This window comes from Colius striatus, chromosome 3 (genome assembly GCF_028858725.1).
Source record: "Colius striatus isolate bColStr4 chromosome 3, bColStr4.1.hap1, whole genome shotgun sequence".
Classification (NCBI taxonomy): Eukaryota; Metazoa; Chordata; class Aves; order Coliiformes; family Coliidae; genus Colius; species Colius striatus.
The window spans coordinates 53,269,014-53,291,145 of NC_084761.1; the positions used below are offsets into that span (position 1 = coordinate 53,269,014).

Here is a 22,132-nt window from a genome sequence, read left to right on the forward strand (position 1 = left end):
TCAGTAATCCACCAGGTCTGCCCCTGAGTACATAGTACTCAAGACTTCTTTATTACAGTATCATCTCTGGGCTATGTTTCTTCCAGCTAAAACCAACCAAGGAGCTTTGTCACCGTATTCATAGAGAGCAAGACTAAGTATGAAGTATTCCCACCTATTCTCCCACCTCCCCAAAACCTTGCACCCATGGAAATTTAATCACGATATTCAGAAATGAAGCCCCAATGACTATGAATGTCACACTGAATTATGATTTGAAGAATCTTATAGGTCACAGACTTTTGGTATTTCTTCAAATCTGTTCAGACAGCTGCCTACAGATGGCTGCTACTGCACTGCCACCACTGGTGTTACTACCTAGCTGTTTGGCAATATGCTTCATCTGGCTTCAACTGCTCCCAGTAATGTTTAGGAAAACTTGACTCTCTATCCAGAGCTGCAGCAAGACAACCAGATGCTGTTAACAGCTTAACTACCTTTGAGAGCCTTCAGCTTATAGATGAGGGCCAAATTTTTCAGCATCGCAGGAACACAGCAATGAACTTGGCAGTATCCGAAGGTCGGTTTAGCCCCATATCATTCTCCACTGATGAGGAACAGTGAGCACTTGGGGACAGAGTATGAACACAGAGTCTTGATACGTTCTCAAAAGTTTCTGTATGCTGCAACTCACAAACTTTCAGCTTTTTTTGGTATTTATTTCATCATGTTTAATACTCTTGCCGTACGTGAACTGGACTTAGTTATCTGTCTGGCCTCTGAAAGGTTCTAAGGCAAGGTTAATGATGACATATGAAAAAGCACTTTATTTTAAATTTGCTGCCTGCTGACTACATTAGTTGTTCCTCCCCTTCTTGTACTACAGGGAACAATGAATACTCATTTTGTGTTCATTTTTTCCACTTACATTCTTACAACTCTCAGATATTCCTGATGTGGAAGTCAGATTTTTTGCAGTTTCCACAGATTTATTATGAAATCAATTTGGAAGCAGCTCATTTGGCACCATCCTTCTGGTACCATGGCTGCCCTCAGAAATTTATAACACGTTACCCCTCTCGGTCCAACAATATCATCCTGGAGTTTCTTCAGACTTGAGTACACACCCAGACTTGTCAGTTTGTTTGTACTTCATCAGTCCTTTTATTCATCTCTCAGGTTAGGACTAATGTGTTGATGTACTTCCTGTAGAAAAGAATGGGCTTACTTTGAAAACTTCTCTATGACTTTTGTATTGAATATTGTGGAAAACAACAAAAAAGCGTGCAGTTTTTGCTACAGTCTAACCTTCCCCGAAAGGCCCTTTCTATATCTTTGTCATCTGTCAGATCTCTCTCTGGCAAATGCCTGGCTTTGGGTATATTTTAGCAAGGCTTTAAAAAAATTAGTATCTTGTAGGTTAGTAAGGTAGGTGATCTTCTGAATCTCTTTTAGCCTAGGTCCTTGGGGCTTTCTACTTCACTAGCTTATGCAGACTGTGGTCCTTGTTTGGATATGAGATCTGCTTTTTGGAGGGTGTAACTTCTATTAAGCCTTTGCCTCTGCTTTACCCCAGCTTAAGCTCTCCTGGGCTGAAGGAGCAGCGAGGCAGGCAACATCTCCCCAGGGCCCAGCGTGAACACGAGCACCGAAGAATCCTAGCTCCATCACTAACTTGGCGTGGCGTGGATGGTCCTGCATCACGTTAGGAAAAGGGAGGTGCAGGGCTCCTCTGAACTAAAAACCAGCCGGGGGTGACGAGCCTTGTTTTTAGATAACACACTCCCACCTAGTGGCTCTCGGGCATTCGGGGAAACGCGCTGCGTCAGCAAACTGGGAACAGTTACCTATGGAACTCACATTTAAAACCCCAGCAAGTTAGATGTTTACTGAGTCGCTGTAACTGCTCGCTAGATTGAAAACTCTTGATTTTGAATTCCCGTTTCACTGTTGTGACATCTAACCAGAAATCAGGAAAGAATCATTGCACTGCGTAGTGCTGCTTTTGTTTATCGTTGCTCCCACTGTAGTGGTTCTTGTTGTATTTTTCACATAACAGTTTTGGTTGTGTCACTAGGCTTTGTAGCAAAGACAACAGCTACATAAGGAAAGGCATTTAAAAATCATTCAGTAGTCATACTAATTGAATTCTACAAAAAACCCCTCAAAGATAACTTACAGAATTCTTTGTGTATAATACACGTGTATATGTAAAAATGAAACAAACACAGAAAACGACAGTTATATTGCTTCAGACCTTTCTTAACTGTGTCTCAAAGCATAGCACTGTATCATTAAAGCCTCAGGAAAACTGTAAAGAAAATTACGTGTAAACATTGTAAGTTGCTTAACTGTAATTGTCATGATAGAGTTCCAGAGTTCCCCAACTTAAAAGCTAGTTAGCAGCTCACACCAGCTGGATTATAAATTGAAAGTATATGATCCTGATGAATTGATGCCTTTTAGGATTCTCAGAACAAGCTGGAATTCAAAGCTGAGTATGAACAACCTAGAGAAAGAGTGGGCTCTTTCCACTTTTCAAACTACAGTTAGGGTATTTCAATGTTTAAATCTAGAAAATGTAAACACTGAATCTTGTTCTCCATTGTTGCGCTTGGTGTAGTTTATTTGCAGAATGGTTAAATGTTCAAACAGTAATGTGATATAAAAGTCTTGAGCATTCCTCGTAAACTTCCTGTCAATGTTCAGGTCAGATCAGGTATGACCAAAGGCTTTACAGTTTGTTTGTTGTCTGATGCCCGTTTGGTTCCAACACTGAAACGTGCTCCAAGACTTTCACAGAAGCTACCGCAAATTCTGGCAACACTTGCAGATAAATAAAAAACTGAGAAGTAGCTGAGAGGGGGACAGTCTCTGATCTTTCCAAGTCCTCTGGTCAGGACTGAGACACGGGTGGTGTGACAAAAGGAAGCTCTGTAGCTGCTTGTGCTTCACATCCCTGTGGAAAGAAAACTGCTCTCAAGGTTTTTAGAACAGCTGCCACGTTCAGATGCACTAAAAACTGCAACACCTCTTTAGGAGCTGCTTTGCCCATGTGCTGAGGATGTGCTGACATTTCGGAACGCGCTTCAAAACCTCTGCCTAAAAAGTGTTCTGTAACAGTGTGGCATCAAAAGACCACAGTACTGCAGGACAGGATTCTCTATCTCCCTTGGCCCTTCTCTCCTTCCTGTCCTTTCTTCCCTCCCGTTTCCTGCTGCTCACGTCTTCTTCCACCAAGCCTTTGCTCAGTGTTAATTTTTCAGCAATTCCCAACCACTCCTTTCCTCTGGGTGTTATCTGGGTATTGCCAGACAATGGCTGTTTCTCTCAGTAAGTACAGCTAAGGCTTTGTCCCATGGGGTCTGAGTTTTGAGGGTGAGCTACAGAGGGACCAGAAAGCAATAGTTTTGGAGGTAATGAGCGGAAAAATAAGCGAAGGGACACTTTGTTGTGCATGTTTTACATCACTCTGCACTCAGCAATTTTGGCTTCAAGTGGATTTAGTTCATTTTACATCAGTGAAATTGTTGCTATTCATACCAAGCAAAGACAGAAGATGCTTCAGGATCTATTTTTTCATATTCACTGCCTATCAGCATGTTAAAATCCTGTGGCCTATGTGTCTCAGTGCTTCACAAAAAAAGAGAAAGTAGTTATGTACGGTTTTCTCTACAAATAAAGTTCTGTTCCCCCACACGTCTGTTCAGTGATACCAGGTTTGTAGTTTTATAATTTCCAACTCCTTTAAGGCAGACAGCTGAATGAGAGCAAACAACACCTTTCACAAGGGAAAAAAAAAAGACCCTTTAGGCACTAGGATGCTTTGTTAGGAGGATCCTACTGAACAGGCATTGCAGCCACTTGGTAAAATGAAACCCAAAGTAAAATGGACTGATTGACTGAAATTAAGTCTTTCTAGACAGCTCACTATAATTAGATTTACAATCACATTATGTCTAGGTTTTCTACAGAGACTTTTGTCTACACTTCAAAGGATGTCTGCTTCCTTTTAAAGTATTTCCACTACCTACATATCAAACCTGTCAGGGTGTAGAAATACTACATACACTCTTTACCCGCTCCAGGCCACAGTAAAATTTACACTGAGAAAAAAAACCTCGTGCTTCTATTAAAGTATATTACAACTGCAGTAATAGCCCACACCAGGAATATATATGCTGGGGCTTGCTAGCATTCCAGTGAAACAGAAGTTGAAAAACATCAAGGACTTCTGTGTTATAGCTACCTAAAATAACTTAGCAGGAAAAGAAAAGCAACTGTCTGGTACAGTGCTATAAAATAAAGTGTGTAAAAAAAAAGGCGTCTTTCATATTTTCAAATTTAGCCAAAGGAATAAATGCCATAATCTTGGCAGGATTCTGCCCTCATTCCTCATCCATCAGACTGGTGACAATTTCAAAGACATGTGTGAGGAAACTGGCTCAGTGTTAATAGGAACTGCATAAAGCTTTAGGGCAAATATCACATTATTTGCAATTTGAAGTAAGTTTCTAACCAGAATTTGTGCCAAATGCTTTTTGTAAATTACGCTGTAACTCTTGTAAAATAATCCTAAAATAGGTTTCTTGTTATCATGTTTAGAAGTTGAACAGTTATGTACTAACATATTTACTCAATAAAGCAGTAAAAAACTAAATACTCTGATAAATAACGTTGTTCTGGGCCTATCTTGTTTCCCATCCTTTATTAAATCTTTGATAAAATAAGTGAATTAAAATATGGCATTAATTTATATATGTATGGGGAGAGAGAAAGAAATTACAACCATGAGAAACTGTTCCTTGGCTGCAAAGTTGTCACTCCTAGAAATGAGATTTAAAATGTTACTCGTTCTTCACCTTCTACCACACTTACCTAAATGATGACTGCTGATGAATGAGATCTGTCTTTTGAATGCGCAGTGCTATCAAGTACTATGTGAGAGAAAAGGGAAGGATTTAAAACAAGGTGGAATTCACTGGGGGCAGTGCCTGCCTGGAGGAGGAGGCAGCTTATCCCCTACAACTGTTCCAACTGGACAGAATTACATAATGTGCAAAAAGTTACGAGTAACTAAACCCGACTTTTTTAAAAGGGGAGACTAACTGAAGGGTTTGCTTGGTGAGGATTCTGCTTGTCATAATACAAGAAAAGCAACTTTTCAGAGGGTGCTGAGGTGAATAACAAGTTCTGATTTATCTGTGAGAAGCTTTCAGGTATGCAGACTTTTTGAAGACTTGAAGTTATAATCAAACATATTACTTGATTTAATACAAATATTGTATGCCCCTGCAAATCTTGTCTTGTTAGAAAAGAAATACTCAGCTCTGACTTTAATCACCAGTCACAGCGAAATCCAAGGCAAATACACCTTAGAAACAGTTCTTAGTAGAACCTAATTATACTGAACATTTAGACTGTTAGAGAGAAAAAAGCAGCTAGCACCTGTGGGCATGGGGGTGGCGAGAACTCTGATACCCAATTAGCACGTGGGGAACAAAGGAAGAAGAAGATCATTAATTTCTTTTATAGAGGCAGGGGTCAGCGAGAAAACCAAATGATTTCCCATGTCTGGCTTTGATGTGTAATAAGAGACCTTGAATACTCTTTGGTTATGTTGATGTTCTGTTTTATTCATGTCATGTGACAAAGTGAAAAACCTGGTGGCAAATTTCTGTGTTTTTCTTGAGATCTTCTGCTGTTAAGTGCTGAAACGGAGTCACATTTCCGGCTGAGCAGCTGTTCAGTTCCTCTGTCTCAGAGTAGCAAAATGTCATTTGTACTCCAGAAATGGCTGCACATGGTAACCCACCCAATAAGATGTCACTTAGGTGAATTACAAAGAAAATGCTGAGGAGTTGTGTTTATCTTTTGTCTTTTTCCACTTAGAAGAGATTGTCTGCATTCTTTCAGTACTTTCCACCAGCAATAACAAGTGCGACATAAGGAGTTTTCTGCTAGGGAGTGAGCAGTCTCCAAGGTAACAGTGATACTGAGCTGCAGTCAAAATGCCTCAGACTTCATTTAACTTAATATACCCCCAATTCATTCCTATTATGGGCCTTGCAGCTGATGTAGACATGGTCAAAAAACAAGTGGACACTTGAAATGAAAAGGTGATGAAATTTCCTCTTGAAGGCCATAGCTTTGGTACATTGGCCATTTAGAACTTTTAAATGCAGACATATGATTTGTAAACCACAATTTGTGTACCATGCTATTATTAATAAAGGGATAATAAGCTTTCTCCTTGAAAGACAGGCAAATGTCTAATATGATGTTGTGACAATTTTATGGTAGTACATATTTAAAATTAGATTGCCAAAAGCTCTGGAACATATTTGTAACAAGGATTAATTTGCATTTCTCCAAGTTAAAATTTCTGGAATTCTGTGTGTTATTAGTAAGTACAGCTTGCTAAATAAATCTTAAGAAAAAGGGAAGAAACTTTTGATGAAAATATTTTGGCTTTGAGAGACTTTCATTTGCTAGGTAGGGAAAAATGAGCCACAACCTTTTTGACAGAAACAGACTGAAACCTCAGAAACTGACCCTATATTTATTATTGACCCCGGTGCAATTGGTGTGTGGCTCCTAAGGAGTTTCAATGAGAGTTTGCAAGCAGCACTAGAAACTGCAAGGCCTCCCACCCAACAAGGCTGAAGAAGCACCTTCTCCATTTCTGAAACAGTAATTGAAATGACAGGGATCAGAAATGGACCTCAGACACTTTGGCATTACTGGTCAACATAGACCTGGTAAAACAGTGCTGCATAAAGCACAAGGGCACATCAGAAGATGCCCTAAAGGTCTGAATCACACCTTTTACAAGGGGGTATCAGCTGAAAGGCAGAAAAAAAAAGATCCACGAGCCAGGTTTGGAGAAGCTAATGGTGATGTCTGACAACTGCATTTCGGACTGGCTGGCAGCAGGTTCCCTCAGAAGCTCCGCGCCACCACGCGCGCCCACGACATCCTGGCGGCTAACCGTCGCCTCTTTTAAGGCAGCTCGCGTGCCGGGCACCGCCCTTTCCCTTGCTATAATTGGTTAGTGTTGCTTGTCAGTTATGTCCGTGCCCACCCTGCCCTCCTGCTGATTGGCTAGTTGAGGGAAGAGCGAGGGAAAGCGGCGGCGGCAGGGCTGGGGTCAGGGCCAGGTTGGGTGGAGCGAGGTGTCTGTGGGAGGTGCGGCAGGGGGCGGCGGCCTACGGAGCGGTCTGGCGCTGTGGCGCAGGGCTCGGCACGGGCGACGTCGAAGTCGTGCCGCGGCCTCACCTCTCTGGGGGTAACGGCGGGTTCCGGCCTTCCCTGTGCTGTGGGGAAAGGGAGAGGCGGCGTGACAGCCGAGCGCGTGCGGAGAAGGGGTCGCGAGGAGAAGGCCGCGGCGGCCGCCCTCAACGTACAAGTCGACGAGAGGAGCACAGGGTATTTCCGAGGCTGTCGTTTCTCCTGTCTTCTCTCCATGTCCCATATGACGTTTTCAGATGGCATTTTCGTTCGAGGGCCCGTCCTTGGACGGCTTCCTTCTTTCCTTCTTCTCTTCCTCCCTGCCTTCCCTGGTTTCTTGTACTCATCCCCAGGTGTCTCAGCTGCTCTGGGAGTGCAGTGGTCACTCTCATCGACTCACGGTTTTAATCAGGAGTCCTCTTATGGATAACAGGTTTTTTGGCTGGATGTTTGAGCTTATTGAGACAAGGGAAAATTTAGTTTACCTCTCCCTTCCCCCGATTTTGCTGTCTGTTTCCATACCTTGTTAGGCCTGGCGCTGCTGAGGGACCTCCTGATTATGGAACCTCCGCACAGCTTGTAGGCTGGCACTGAAAGGAGATGGGACAGCATTTGTAGCAGATAGGAGTCATGCTATGTGCTCTACCTTGCTTCCTTTCTGGAATCTCATATTGATGAAGCCTAGAGTTGTTTGGGATTTGGCTTTTTTTTAGTGACCAGTGCCATATAAACTTCTCCGTAGTGGTTGCTTGCATGGATTCCTGCCCCAAAATGAATCACAGCATAACAGAGAAGACAAAATACTTGTGTCTCTACCAAAATTCGTCATTTTATAGGAAGGAAAAGAAATGTTCTAATTAAAAGATACATAGAATCTGTTACAGTGTCATATGAAGACGATTGTGAGAAGAATGCACTGAATAGTTTCATTATTACTTTGATTCAAAGCACATTCTATGATTCAGTGATTTGAAATGACTGAGCTGTTACCAGGTTGAATGTCCACCATTGGACAGTAGTGTCGTTGCATAACATACATAAATGTTGTAAAGGATTTAATCCTATACTATAGTGTATAATCTTTTGAAAAATCCAATTTATGCAAAATCTTTTGAGAGACTAGGGTGGTTTTCAGTGGAATGTGGAAGTGAAAAATAAAAAGATAACAACCATGGAGATGGTTACTATTTTGAGTATGAAGGCAAAAACTTCCTAATGTGACCAGCAATGATCTGAAAACCTTTATTTTTAAAAATGGGTACATAACTATTATGCATGGCTTTAATTTTACAAATCTTTGTCTCTGTTAATGGTAGGGAGTTATAGGCAGTTGTCAGGTAAAATAAATAGTGTCTGTAGACAGTGATGCTCCTTGGGATAATTGAGCTAAAAGCAATACTTTAATTAGTACAAAGCCAATGGAAGTGACAAACTGAAGAGGGGAAGGTGGCTTCAGCTTCAGACTGTGGAACAAGGATGCAATTGTAGCTGTTTTGAACTCGTCTTCCCTCCCTTTTGGTGCTGTTTTCGGTGCAGCATGTTTGAGTTCACTGCAGTACTTGAGATGATTTGTTTTCTAGCACGTGGGTAGTGGCAATGAACAGGCAGACATGTAAATGCTTTTACACTCTTTACTGACTTTAGTTTAATTTCCGTTATTCTCTGCTTGAAGTCTCATTGTTCAGCTAATATAGTGGGTTGACAAGAAACATCTGTGTGAAATGTTTTGAACTCTTTTTCTTGGAAAAAAGAAATGTGATAGGAGATTATTTACTGGAGCGTGATCCTGAAGACAAAGCAAGCTGAAAATATAAGGCATGCTAATGAACAAACAGCAGGTTGTAGCTATTTTTCTGGTAGTGGTTTATTTTCAGCAGCATTTCTTTTGGAGAATGAGGGACACAGGATGTGCACATACCATTCATGCAAAGAATTGAAGGGTTGAAGAACATTGCTTGTCTAAGTATTGTAGACTTTAAGGCAGAGAATCTTGAGAAAAGACATAGACTGGGGAAGGAAAAAAGTGAAAAAAGAAATCTTATTTGAAAGTTACCTTTTGTAGGGGCTTGACTAGAAAAGTAAGTAATTACAAAATGGATTCCTTGATGTGATTGTTTTGCATGACCTGGATGACAGGAACCTAAAGCTGTTATTTGACATCTTGACATGCCAGGGAAATAGTGGATAGAACAGCAACCACTATATTGGTAAACTTTTAAGTTTGGAAAATTGTGAAAATGGATGAAGTTAATGAAAATCAGGACCTAAGAAGTGGGGTTATTTCAGTCACTTAGTCTTGCCAGACAGTTCTGCCTAGTTTTATTACCTATTGGTTTTAATTAAATTACTTTTTTTTTCATGAATTCTTTGAATTCTTTCTTTTGGACTTAATTTATTTCTTAAGTATTTTTTGTACTAAAATACAGGTTTAAAATCATTGGTATTTCTAGAAAATGTATTAATAAGGAAATGGAACTTGTCACTTTAACTAGCATATAGGTCTCCACACAACTGTGATGACATGATTTGTAAAAGAATTTGCTATTCTACATGAAGGGCAGCATATGTAGAGAATATGTAGTTGTGATACCACTTACGAAAGTTTTAGTGTAGAATATGTAGTTGCTGGTTAAAGTTCAAGATGATCACAGCTGCTGAATAACATTTTGAAAGCAAAGCCAGATAACAGCGTTTAAATGTGAGATTGAACTCTTTTTGCTAAACAAAGTCATAGTAAACTAAATAGGCAAATATAGCAGAAGTCATTTTTCTGTGATTTGGTAGCTTCAGTATGTGTATAACGACTTAGAATTATCTGAATTGTAGTATCTGCAATGTTCTGTTGCAGCTATTGCAGATATGCATGAGGAAAACAAAGCTGCAGCAAATGGATGTGGCAAAATCCGAAGTGGCACTCAGAATGAGGCTGCTTTACTTGCCCTGATGGAGAAGACTGGGTACAGCATGGTTCAAGAAAACGGGCAAAGAAAATTTGGTGGTCCTCCACCAGGTAAGTGTTTCTTTTGAGATTATGAAGTTGTAGGTTTTTTTCTGTAAGGAAAGCTAGAGTGAATCAGAGTGAAAATTTTTGTAGCCCCGTGTCCTGTATCCTGACAGTGACCGGTAGCAGATGCTTAGGGAAAGACTGCAAGAAACACAACACATACAGAGTCCTGATACGCTTTACAGTTGACAGCAGTTTGGGATCCCTTGTGCTAGACTGTGTTTGCTCCTGGTGAATTTAGGAAGTCACAGCTTTAGAAGTAGCTGAAGTTGACAGGTAGCTAAACAAATGTGGAGCTGAAAATACTGTGTTCCATATGCCTGAGATCCGTCTTGAAAATGTTTAGTGATACAGAGGGGAAAAACAAGTTGGTGGTAGCAGGATTAACCTTCTTTATTTCTTGTTTAACCACTTGCATTGGCCAAAGCTTTTTTTTTTTTTTGGTTTTATTTTTTGGTGGGTTTTTTTTGTGGGTTTTTTATTTGTTTGTTTTGTTTTTTGTTTCACTCTGAGAAGAAAAAAATAAGTGTGGCGCTTCTGGAGCTTTTATCATTCATTGGATCAGTTTGTAGCAGTGAAGCACAATTGTACTTCAACTTACAACAGTTGATTAAAATGCCAGAGAATAGCAGAGATTATACTGACAGTGTAAAAACCTCAGTCGTTTTGGTTAATTTATAGTGTCTCGGGATTTATTGTCACAGTGAAAATGGGAGATTTATGCATTTGAATGCAAAAGTCATTGCTGCAGGGAAAACAACCTTTTTCATTAAAATATTGTCCTGTGTGCTCAATTATATTTCCACTACATAAAAATCACTGACAACAAAAAAAATAGTAGAATTAATTCCTGAAGTATATGGAGTATGTACACACTTTTCATGATGTTACTGCATTGTAAGACTTAATTTTTCTTGTATATTAAATGCTCTTTCAAAAACATATCTGATACCGTGATTAAGTAATTTAGAAATTATACATCTCTTGAAATAGCTCTATCCCCTGCTAAAACACTTCTGCTGAAACTGCTGCTCCAGTTTACAGAAAATGAGTAACGCATGGAAAAGCCTTTGGTCAGCACTTTATATTTGCTTTGCAAACTAAATCTAAGTTTTAAGTAGGACTAGTAAAGGGTGGTTTTGTTGGAAGCTGTTGCAGGATCATTCAACTTTAATCCATGGTCGTATGAATGCTGGAAACTATTTGGTTTATCATGTGCTGTGGAGGCTGAAGTTTGGGAAGTGAATGAACAAAACACAAATTAATGAATTTGTTCCTTTTTTAAGTGAAGACACCTGAACATAAGGAAGTTCAGTATTTTTTTTTCATGAATTATATTCTCTTTTGGATAATCAAGAAGAGTGTGGCCAGCAAGTCGAGGGAGGTTCTTCCCCTCTACTCTGCCCTGGTGAGGCCTCATCTGTCCAGTCCAGTTCTGGGCTCCTCAGCTCAAGAGGGACAGGGAAGTGCTGGAGAGAGGTGGCACAGGGCCACCAAGATGATCAGGGGACTGGAACATCTTTTATACGAGGAAAAGCTGCGGGATCTGGGGCTGTTTAGTCTGGAGGAGACTGAGGGGAGTTCTTATTAAGAAATAGAAATATCTAAATGGTGGGTGTCAGGAGATTTGGGCATCCCTTTTTTTCTGTAGTAGCTAGCAACAAGACAAGGGGTAATGGGATGAAGCTGGAACACAAAAAGTTCCACTTAAACATAAGAAAAAACTATTTCACTGTGAGAGTGATGGAGCAGTGGCACAGGCTGCCCAGAGGGGTTGTGGAGTCTCCTTCCTCGGAAGTCTTCAAGGCCTGCCTGGACATGTTCCTGTGTGACCCCATCTAGGTGTACCTGCTTCTGCAGGGGGGTTGGACTAGATGATCTCTAAAGGTCCCTTCCAACCCCTACCATTCTATGATTATTCCCCTATTCAAGAGTAACTTGTGTTGGGGTTTCTTCCCTACCAAGATATAGTTATATTCTTCTCAAGAATACATTAAGAAAATAAATGGCTTCTAGATCATTTACTTTGAACTTCTGTGTATCTTACATATTTACATTTTGCTCATTGACATAAATTATGTAACTCTTCTTTACATTTTCATGTATTTTCATACTTGCATAGGCTGGAAATAACCCTGAGTTTCTAGAAGTGGTTTTCTAGGCCAGATGAGACTTGAATGTTTGAGATGGCTTGTAAGAAATTACAATAATTGTTTGTAAATTAAGAGTTTCACTGTAAATTTTGATTTTTTGAGATGTGGTTTCTATAAGCTTGTGTTGCTGCCAAAGGACTTAGTCTCATCAGCTCTGTTTTCCTGTTAACATGTTGTATATCGGATTGGCACATTACCCAAAGCAAGCAACTGATCTGACTCAAAATTGACCTAAAAATATGTATTTTTTTGTTTCTGCCTCAATTGGCAGCGGCACAGTTCTTGTTCAGCTTATGACACTCATGGAAGATGCACCAGTAGAGTGCTTAGATTACTGCAGACATAATGATATGTGTTATTAGGTATGGAATTTGTTAGAATTACATGGCAAAGAATTTGAGGTGGCAAGGATCTTAGTAACAGTGGGGGGATTATATGTTGATAGAAGTTAGTTTACTTGAACTGCTGCAAAAAAAAGATCTCATAATCTGTTGTCCAGTGATGACAGTCAAGGCAACTCTCTGGCCAGTGAAAAGCTACTTGAGGAATAGTGCTATTGGTTAAGTGCTTCTATGTGCCCTACCATCCCATGATTTTATGTGTCCTCTGTTAAACACATGTTGCGCATTAGCAAATGTGGCACAGACCAGCTTTTAAGTTGGGAGTCGTAACTAGCTCCCAGTTGGCAGTAACATGCTGTAATACTAAGTCAGTATGCAGCTTTATGACTAGAAGGGGAATTTTGGGTGATAGACAGCTTTTACTTGCTGAGAACCATTGTTTAATCACCTACCGGGCTGGGGGTGATTGATGGTAGGAGTTTGTCTAGTTGATAAATATGGGCAAGAAGTGCAGAGAAACGTTTGCGACTTTAGTTAGAGTAAAAAATACAACTTGAGCTCTTTCTTAGTTGTCACTTAAATTGTATTAATAACTAACATCTCATTTTAAGAGGCAAATAATGATTGAAATGTAGATTCGCATGGCAAACCTATCCATGTTTTAAATAATACTAGATTCCGTGGGTCATCATATGGACTATAGTTAACTGTAGACTGTTCTAGCCTAGAGAATCACTGGAAGGGACCTGGGAAGATCATTTAGAGGAGGCTGAGAGGAGATATGATCACTCTCTACAATTACCTGAAGGGGAGTTGTAGTGAGGTGAAGACCGATTTCTTCTCTGTAGTAATGAATAACAGAACATAAGGAAATGAATTTAAGTTGTGCCAGGGGAGTTTTAGATTGGGCATTAGGAAAAATATTTTCACCAAGGGGGTTATTAAGCATTGGAACAGGCTGCTCAGGTAGCTGGTGGAGTCACCATCCCTGGAAATATTCAAAAGATGCAGAGATGAAATACCGAGGGATATGGTTTAGTGATGGGCTAGGCAGTGTGAGGTGACTGGTTGGACTCGATGATCTTAAACGTCTTTTCCAACTGTAATGATTCTATGATTCTAAAACTAGAAGATGAAATAAAAAAATAAATCCACAACCACATTGTGGGCTTATGGCATTTAAAATTTTAATTATACACAAACAAGAAATAAGTAATGGATGAGAATATGCTAGTTTTAAATTAAGACTAAAAATAAATTAATAACTACCACCTTCAAATTAGGGAGTTGGGGGTAGAATGTGCCTGTCTGGCTTTTGTACTAATATTTGTTGTCTGCTAATTTATTTTAAGGTTGGGAGGGTCCTCCGCCACCTCGTGGATGTGAAGTTTTTGTGGGTAAGATTCCACGTGATATGTATGAAGATGAACTGGTTCCTGTTTTTGAGAGAGCTGGGAAGATCTATGAGTTCAGGCTGATGATGGAATTCAGTGGTGAGAATCGAGGCTATGCTTTTGTGATGTACACTACTAAAGAGGAAGCCCAACTAGCCATCAAGATTCTTAATAATTATGAAATTCGTCCAGGGAAATGTATTGGTGTCTGTGTAAGCTTGGACAACTGCAGGCTATTTATTGGAGCAATTCCGAAAGAAAAGAAGAAAGAAGAAATACTGAGTGAAATGAAAAAAGTTACAGAAGGAGTGGTGGATGTCATTGTTTATCCAAATGCCACTGACAAAACTAAAAATCGTGGCTTTGCCTTTGTAGAATATGAATCTCACAGAGCAGCTGCGATGGCTAGAAGAAAGCTAATCCCAGGTAAACCCATAAAAATCCCATAAACATTGTTTTGGGGTAGTATTTGTCTCCGTTTTGTGGGAGATGGGATGGTGGATCATCCTGCTTTTCCTTAAGGTATTTTAGGAATTATAAACCTGCAGCAGTGCCTTTCATCTAAAGAGGGTTTTTTCTTTCAGTTCCTGAATCAGATTTTTTTGTTGGTATTGTGTTTTGTTTTGTTTTTTTAAAGATGAAATTTAAGCAGTTTTGAGAAGGAAAGCTCAGACAATCTATTTTATAAATACAAGTTAACTGTAATTTACACCAAGATATGTGTTTGCTTGGGCACACATCCAGTTTTCATCTGCGTGTACTGCTCCTTGAACATGGACTCTGTTAAAGCTGAGCTTAAAAAATGTAACACTTAGAACGTGTCCCTTATTTTCTTGAGTGACATGAGTGATGTTATTGATGTTTCTTATTTTAAAAATGTTTGAAAGTAGGTCTCTAATCTCTTACTAGAAAATAGTTTTGAGAGTTTAACAAGTCAAAAATAACTTTTTCTTTGCATCTCATTGTACATGCTTTGAGGAAAGGATCGTAGAAGGGATTACATATACTGAAAGAGGTGGGAATCAGTAAAGGTGCAGGTAAAAAGGGAAATTCTGTAAGAAAAATAGGGAGGAAATGAAAGAATATAGTTGTGGAAGCAAAGTCATAAAAAAGATGATACAGCATTTGCCTTGCTTAAATGAATGACAAAAGTTCCTGTATTTGTTAAGGCTAAAATGTAGGCATATCTCGCATCAATTGCTGACAGTGTTAGGAAGGAGCTTTACCTGAGGCTTTTATAGGCCTTGCAAAGCAATGGGAGAACTATGGCCAGATTACTGACTGTAAAATAAATGAATTGTGTGATATGCAAAATGTTAGCTTGAGATGAGAAACAGGTGAGAGGTTTTTTGAGTTTATGGTTTCTGTGTCTGCTGCAACATAGACTAAGGCTTGTGCTGCCGTGTACACGTTTAGATCACTTTTTCCAGGTGTTGACCTTACTTTTTAAAGTGATGATATTACTGAAGAGGCTGGGTTTATTAACTTGTAAAATAGTGTTGCTTATGGTTGCTTTATATATGCCTGTATATGCATGTCATGAAATCAGGAAGTCTGTGTTTTGAACAGTTTGTGGTGCTTGATGAATCCAAAGGGTACGGATAGAACACTGTATTTTTGCAGAGTTCTATTTTCTTCAATAATTTCAAGTAGCAGTATTTACATATTTTGCTTAAATAGATGCAGGCAACAAAAGCTAAGTCATGTGCTATGAATAATTCTTGCTTTTTGTGGAAGTAGTCGATTATTTATTACTGATGTAATGCTGCTTTTCTGTAGGAACATTCCAGCTCTGGGGTCATACTATTCAAGTAGACTGGGCAGACCCTGAAAAAGAAGTTGATGAAGAAACAATGCAGAGAGTTAAAGTATTGTATGTAAGAAACTTAATGATATCTACTACAGAGGACACAATTAAAGCTGAATTCAACAGGTTCAAGCCAGGAGTAGTTGAACGTGTAAAGAAGCTGAGAGACTATGCTTTTGTTCATTTTTTTCACCGAGAAGATGCAGTTGCTGCTATGTCTGAAATGAATGGAAAGTGCATTGATGGAGCTAGTATTGAGGTAACGCTGGCGAAGCCAGTTAGCAAAGAAAGTACTTGGAAGCAACATTTTAATGGTCAGATGAGTCCCAATTCTGAAAATCTCTTAGGTTTTCCAAACAAAGAAGATGGCAATCAAAAATCCCTAGGGAAACCATCAAGTCTTCCAGTTCGTCTTAATGGTCAGCAAAGTCTGGGCCCCCCTGAAGCTGAAAGGTGCACTTACCCATTTTTTCCAGGAATAAAGCTTACTCCAATTAGCATGTATTCTTTAAAATTCAATCACTTCAGTTCTGCAGCAATGCATCTTGATTACTTTTGCAATAAAAATAACTGGACACCGCCAGAATACTATTTGTATTCAACCACAAGTCAGGATGGGAAGGTACTCTTGGTGTACAAGGTGCTTATTCCTAGTATTACAGGTGGTTCCCAGACTTATTTCATGCCAGACAAACTCTGTACAACAGTAGAAGGTGCAAAAGAATTGGCAGCACAGTTCACACTTCTACATCTAGGTAAGCATAAAGGCTTTCAATTACTTAACCTAGAAAAATTACTTAAAAGTTGTTATTTGTGTATATATCTTGGCTTGTGCTTGTATCTTTATGTAAAGTATAAGCTAGTCTACAGAAGAACTGTTTTTGTGTAGTCAGCTGAGTCTGGATCATCAGGTGAGAGCACTGAAAAAACACTGTGTAGCTTATCTACTGTAAAGATTTAGAAGGAAGAACCAGGTGACAAGTTACTTATGTATAAGGTCATCTGTGTGGTGATTATGGTGCTGAATGTCTATTTGAAAGGATGTCTTTGCTCTCAGTTTATTACTGCTAGAGGAGACAGAAGTGGTAGATCCGTATTTGGAGAAATAAATAGGTTTGGAAGATTTCTTTGAATCCTCTTTCTAGACATTCTTAAGGCTATAGCAGAGTATCATTACATGACTCGTATTATCTTTGGATAAAGAGTGATGTCATTTAGTGTTTGGGATTTTGTGTTTGGTTGGGATTTTTTAGATGGAAAATGGGAGAAAATAGAAATGCCGTTATTCTTAATTACTTTCTAAGTCTAGCATCTTTCTTTATATGTATTCCATGTCTTAGAGTGCAACTTCTAGAGAAGGACAGTTTTTATATTCTAAAAAGCCATGGTAAAATCTGTTCTTTTAATGATTTAATGATTAAGAAGACTGATCTTCACTGTGGTTCTGAAGGCATTATCCCTTGATGCTCTATAAAGTGAAATGCATATATAATACAAAATGTAACATTTTTGCCATCTAGTTCCTGCTCAGCCTTTTTCAGAGCATTTAGCACACAGCATTCAGAACAGAGAACTGATTCTAGTTCCAGGTTGTTTCAGTAGTAATTCTAGTCATCATCTGATCTAACTTCATCCTCAAAGAGATTAGAATTTTGGCTCTTTGGTGCTCACATTTGAAGGCTATTACAGAACTGTACATACCGTAATGATTTGAAAACTCCTCATGCTTCCAGGCAAAGCTGTGTGTAATTTATTCCAGTTGTTCTTGTGAACAGTTTCTCTTCTGCTTAGTTATTTCTTTTTTCTCTTTCTGGCCTTTATCTACTGGTATATTTGAAAATAAGATAGGATTAATCTTTATAATTTGCAAGTATTATGAGCCATCATGCAGTTTCTCTGATCTGCTGATTAATGTTCTTGAAAATTTGTTGCTTGGTTTCTTTCAGCATGATTAGATCAGTATAAGCTGCATCATGAAAGGAATTGTTGCAGGTCTTTTGTGGAACAACATAAATATTTTCTGTCATTACAAAAAAAAAAGTTTCTAATGAATTTTTGAGCCAGAAGGTTGTGTTTGTCATGTTTTTTTTTAAAAACTTCCTTTCTATGTGGAATTCTTTCTGTGAAGAATTATGTGGGAGATGCTAGGCTTGTTCAGCAAATGCAGTCTAGTTTCTTGTATAATTGTGTGTAGAAAGTTGAGGGATTTTTTTTTGGGTTGTGGGATTTATTTTTGTTTCTTTAATTTGGAATTGAAGCAATGTCAGATTTTTTGGGGGACAGTGTTCTGTTTTTTAGAGTGGTGGTAGGCAAGTTCTTTCGAATTTTTTATTAATATCTAGGAAGTTCAAATAGGTTGTGGTTCAATTACTGTTACTTCTGTTTATTAATAGACTGCTGTGTTTTTTCACATTTTAGTTTAGAGTATTGGCTTTCTTAAGCCATAGGCTTCCAGGTTTGAAAGGAGTGTCGTTCTCAGTGGGTAGTGTCTACTGTGTGTGGGCCAGGCAGTGTCTGAAGCATCAGGCTTGGTGGTCCTGGATAGAAGCACAATGAGACTGTACACTAATGTCAATTAAAATTAACAGTATTTTAAAGCTTTTTATCACTTCAGTGTGCCATATGATCAGTACCAGTGTGAATTCTTAACAGAATTCCCAAATCCCAGAGCTGGCTTTTAAAAGCTACCACACAATGGCCTAGTGCTAGTAATGGTGTCTTTTTTTAACTGGGAAGCTTTTTTTTTTTTTTTATGGCCTCCACGCATTCTTGTTTTTGAGGATTTGACTGTTCATTGAGCATGTAGATCTCTCTTTCAAAACAGACATGTCTGACTTTTCAAAGATACATCTGTTTCATGTTGATAACAACTATCTTTTTAATATTAACATTGGTGTGATTCTGAAATGTAGCCCTAAGGAGCCTAGAAACAGATTTTTTTTTTTCCCATCTAATCTACAGAAGTTGTTTTCTTGCAACATAGTCTATATAGTAAGTTGGAACAAAACATCTGAAGCTCAAGGAGAGTTGCTAGATGTGACAGAGGATCCCTCCTCACTGAAGTGTCTGTTGTACATTTGGCATGTTAAATGATGCAGCATGGATGCATGTGGTGGTGTTTGTTTTTTTGTTTGGTTGGTTTTTTTACATGTAGCAGTGATGATGAGAAGTCTGAATGTGTTTCCTCTTGGAAGCAATTTGATATAAGCATGAGTGTACAAAGATGACACAGGGAATAATTTCTTCTGTTGAGTAACTTCACTTACAGAAACTTGTTTGCCCATTTAATTTTTGATGATGTATACAGGGGTTTTTTTGTGGTTTTTTGTTTTTTTTTTTTTTTAAAGCAAGGAGACTAAGGTAAGTGAATGAGAAAGGGCTGCTTTGATAGAATTTTAAAATCAGACTGTTAAGGTTAATAATCTCAAAGTACTCCCTTGGCTTTTTGCGGGGGTGGGGGAGGATGATAGGTATTTGCTTTTACATGACAGAATACTTGGTTGTTACTGCAAGCAGTAGTCCTGAACAAAGAGTAGTACAACAATTAACCACTTGGTGTCACCTGCGTAGTTTGAAAACCATGCTTGGAGAACAAATACAGAAAGCTGTGATTTCACCGAAAGGTGAATAAGCTATATTTTAATGTTACTAGGTAAATCATGAAGAGGTAAGGGGAGTGAAAAAACTAAAATTTCTTTAAGTATATAGAAATTTCATGTCTGGGTGACCACTTGTGAGAAGGGGAGCAAAGCAGCTGCATGTTTAAGTTCCAGGAGGTGAATGTTTGAAGGGTGGGGGGCGGCAGAGGGCAGGGAAATAGAATTGGAAAAAACCTGAATTAATACATTTTCCATTAATTTGAATATCATTTCAACACAAGTACATCTAAATCTTTAGAGGTTGCACAATGGTATTTGGCTGTTAAATATGATATCCAGTTATAAAAATATGTAAGTCTTCCTACTCTTATCTGTCCTGGAGGCTTGAGTAGATGGGAGGGAGCTCCACTTTGGAGGCTGTTTAGTTGTGCTAATTAGTTAACCTAGGCTCTGTATTCCACCTCTGGTCCAGACGCAGTGTTAATGTTATTTATGCAACAGTAGTGTAGCTTTTTAGCTTATGGGATCAAGTTGGCTCCTCGGATGACTTCAAAGTATAGGCAGAAGAAAACATGAAGTTGCATAGATGTGCTCTGAATTGTAGGAGAGCTTCCACCTCCCTTTCTTTAGTAAGAGTAAACATCTGAAGCCTGGAAAAGCAGAACAATCTTCTGAAAATGACTGGGTATTTTTTTTATTATGTTTTGTTTGTTTCTTTTTTCTTATTTACTGCTGTTGGAATTCCACTGGTTTAATGAAATACCTGAAGATATCAGAACCTCCTTCTAGTTTTAAGATAGTGCCCTTTCTTGCAAAGGCTGAGTCCTGGACTTCTGTCTTAAGGGTGCTGGGGAAGAAGGGAAGAAGTTTCGATAGTTTCCTCATTATTGAGTATCTGCCAGGTTTCAGACTTGTATTCCACAACAGAATGTTCTTTTTTTACCCACATATGCTATACTGTGTGGCATTTCTCTGAGACACTATTTAAGAAATTATTTTTAGGTAGAAGAAAGTATTTAAAAATACTTAACAGAAAATATTTAAAAGAACAATATACTCATAAATCTCTGAATTAAGGAAAAGCATTTTAATAACAAACTGTAGTGTCTTTTAATAACCAACTATAGAGTTTAATTCCAGTCCACCATGTAGAATGTATATAATAAACAGTACTTAAACAGGTGGAGCAAGCATTATATTTCAGTACTATGAATTCACTTATTTAAGCTTTTAAAATACTGCATGCACTAGCAATTTACAAGTCAAGGATAAGACTTGTATGAACTAGTTCAAGAGTCTGAACTCAGCATCTGAGTCTTGCAACAAATCTATCAGTAGTCTGCTGTCCTAGGTTTTGAACATTAAGCTTACTCAGAGTTCAAGTGAAATGTATTTATTTTACTGTTTCCTTGTAGGGAATTACTTTACTTCAACGCCGCCTTGGTTTGCTTTACCAAAATTAACGATATTGCTGTTGGAACAAGCAACAGCCTGGTACAAAATGTAAGATGTTTAAAAAAAATACAGAAATTGCTAGCTTTGTTTAGCAAATACTGATGATAAGCATTAATTGGTGGGATGTTCTTTTTAGGGATTTTTAGAAAGGCTCAGAATGTAGTATAAGATGTTTCTTAACAGTATGAATTTAGAAGTCTTAAGTATTTATCAGATGACTTACACATAATGATTTTTGCCCCTGAGCAAGGGTATATAACTTTGCTGTCCCAGAATGCAGTATAGGGGGATAGTAGAGGTGAGTAAACCTCCCAGGATTGTGGTTGATGCAGGTTTTTGCTTCCTCAAAGACATTGTCTTAGCTGTGCTGTTTGTTAGAGAAGTTGGTCTCAGGGTTATTTCCCTGCGCACACCTGTGAGAAAGTTTGTAGAAATATTCTCTCCAGGTTTGGTTTTTTTCCTGAGGAGACTGTAGCTTTGCTGCTGTAGACCTGCTGATTATGCACCACAAAGGAAGGTTTTGGTTTTTAGTTCTAAAACAACTGACTCATTTTTCAGTAATTTCTGAATTATTTACATTTCCGGCTTGAGTTTAAATTTATGTTCAGAAGTGAAGTTCTTACTACACTGGTGACTTGGGCTATTTCTTTGGGTAGTCAGATTCGTGTAAAGAGAGACTAATGTCTCCTCCCCTGATTTGCAAAAAGTGTTATTTTTAACTTTCTGCATTTAATGCTTTAAGGGTAAATATTCTCTTTTTTTGAATATGCTATTGTGGATAAATTTAAGTGTGGATATCTGTCACTTCTGAGGCCTCTTTCATTTTTTAAAATGTGGATTACTATCTTCTCTGAGTGTTGTGAGATTGGTTTTTAAAAGCTTATAAGGCAGTTTGAAAATAGCATTAAATCCTTGCTCAGTGTTAAGTTTATTGCTGGAAGCTTCTATTCTGAGTCACCCTGAATTTGTCCTGAAAATTCAGTTACTTTTTGCTGCTACTTACAAGCAGGGAACATAAATTTGTAAATCTGGGCCTGTGTCCGAGAACTTGGAGAAAAAATGTTGGATTCTGTTAATCCGTGAAATAGCTTGACTGACTTCAGTAGAATCAGTCACTTCAAAACAGGACTGAATTTCGTACCTTTTTCTGGTCCATTGATGACCTGAATG

The 22,132-nt window shown here is 38.6% G+C and overlaps 1 protein-coding gene across 1 annotated transcript; it reads left to right on the forward strand.

The window, feature by feature from the left end:
• The first annotated feature begins 7,334 nt into the window (after positions 1-7,334).
• RBM46 (RNA binding motif protein 46) lies at positions 7,335-17,859 on the forward strand. The gene is made up of 5 exons (XM_010203455.2): positions 7,335-7,407; positions 10,058-10,219; positions 14,060-14,527; positions 15,881-16,663; positions 17,855-17,859. The coding sequence occupies exons 2-5, from the start codon at positions 10,069-10,071 to the stop codon at positions 17,857-17,859; spliced, it is 1,407 nt and encodes a 468-aa protein (XP_010201757.2). The 5' UTR covers positions 7,335-7,407; positions 10,058-10,068.
• Positions 17,860-22,132: the final 4,273 nt, after the last annotated feature.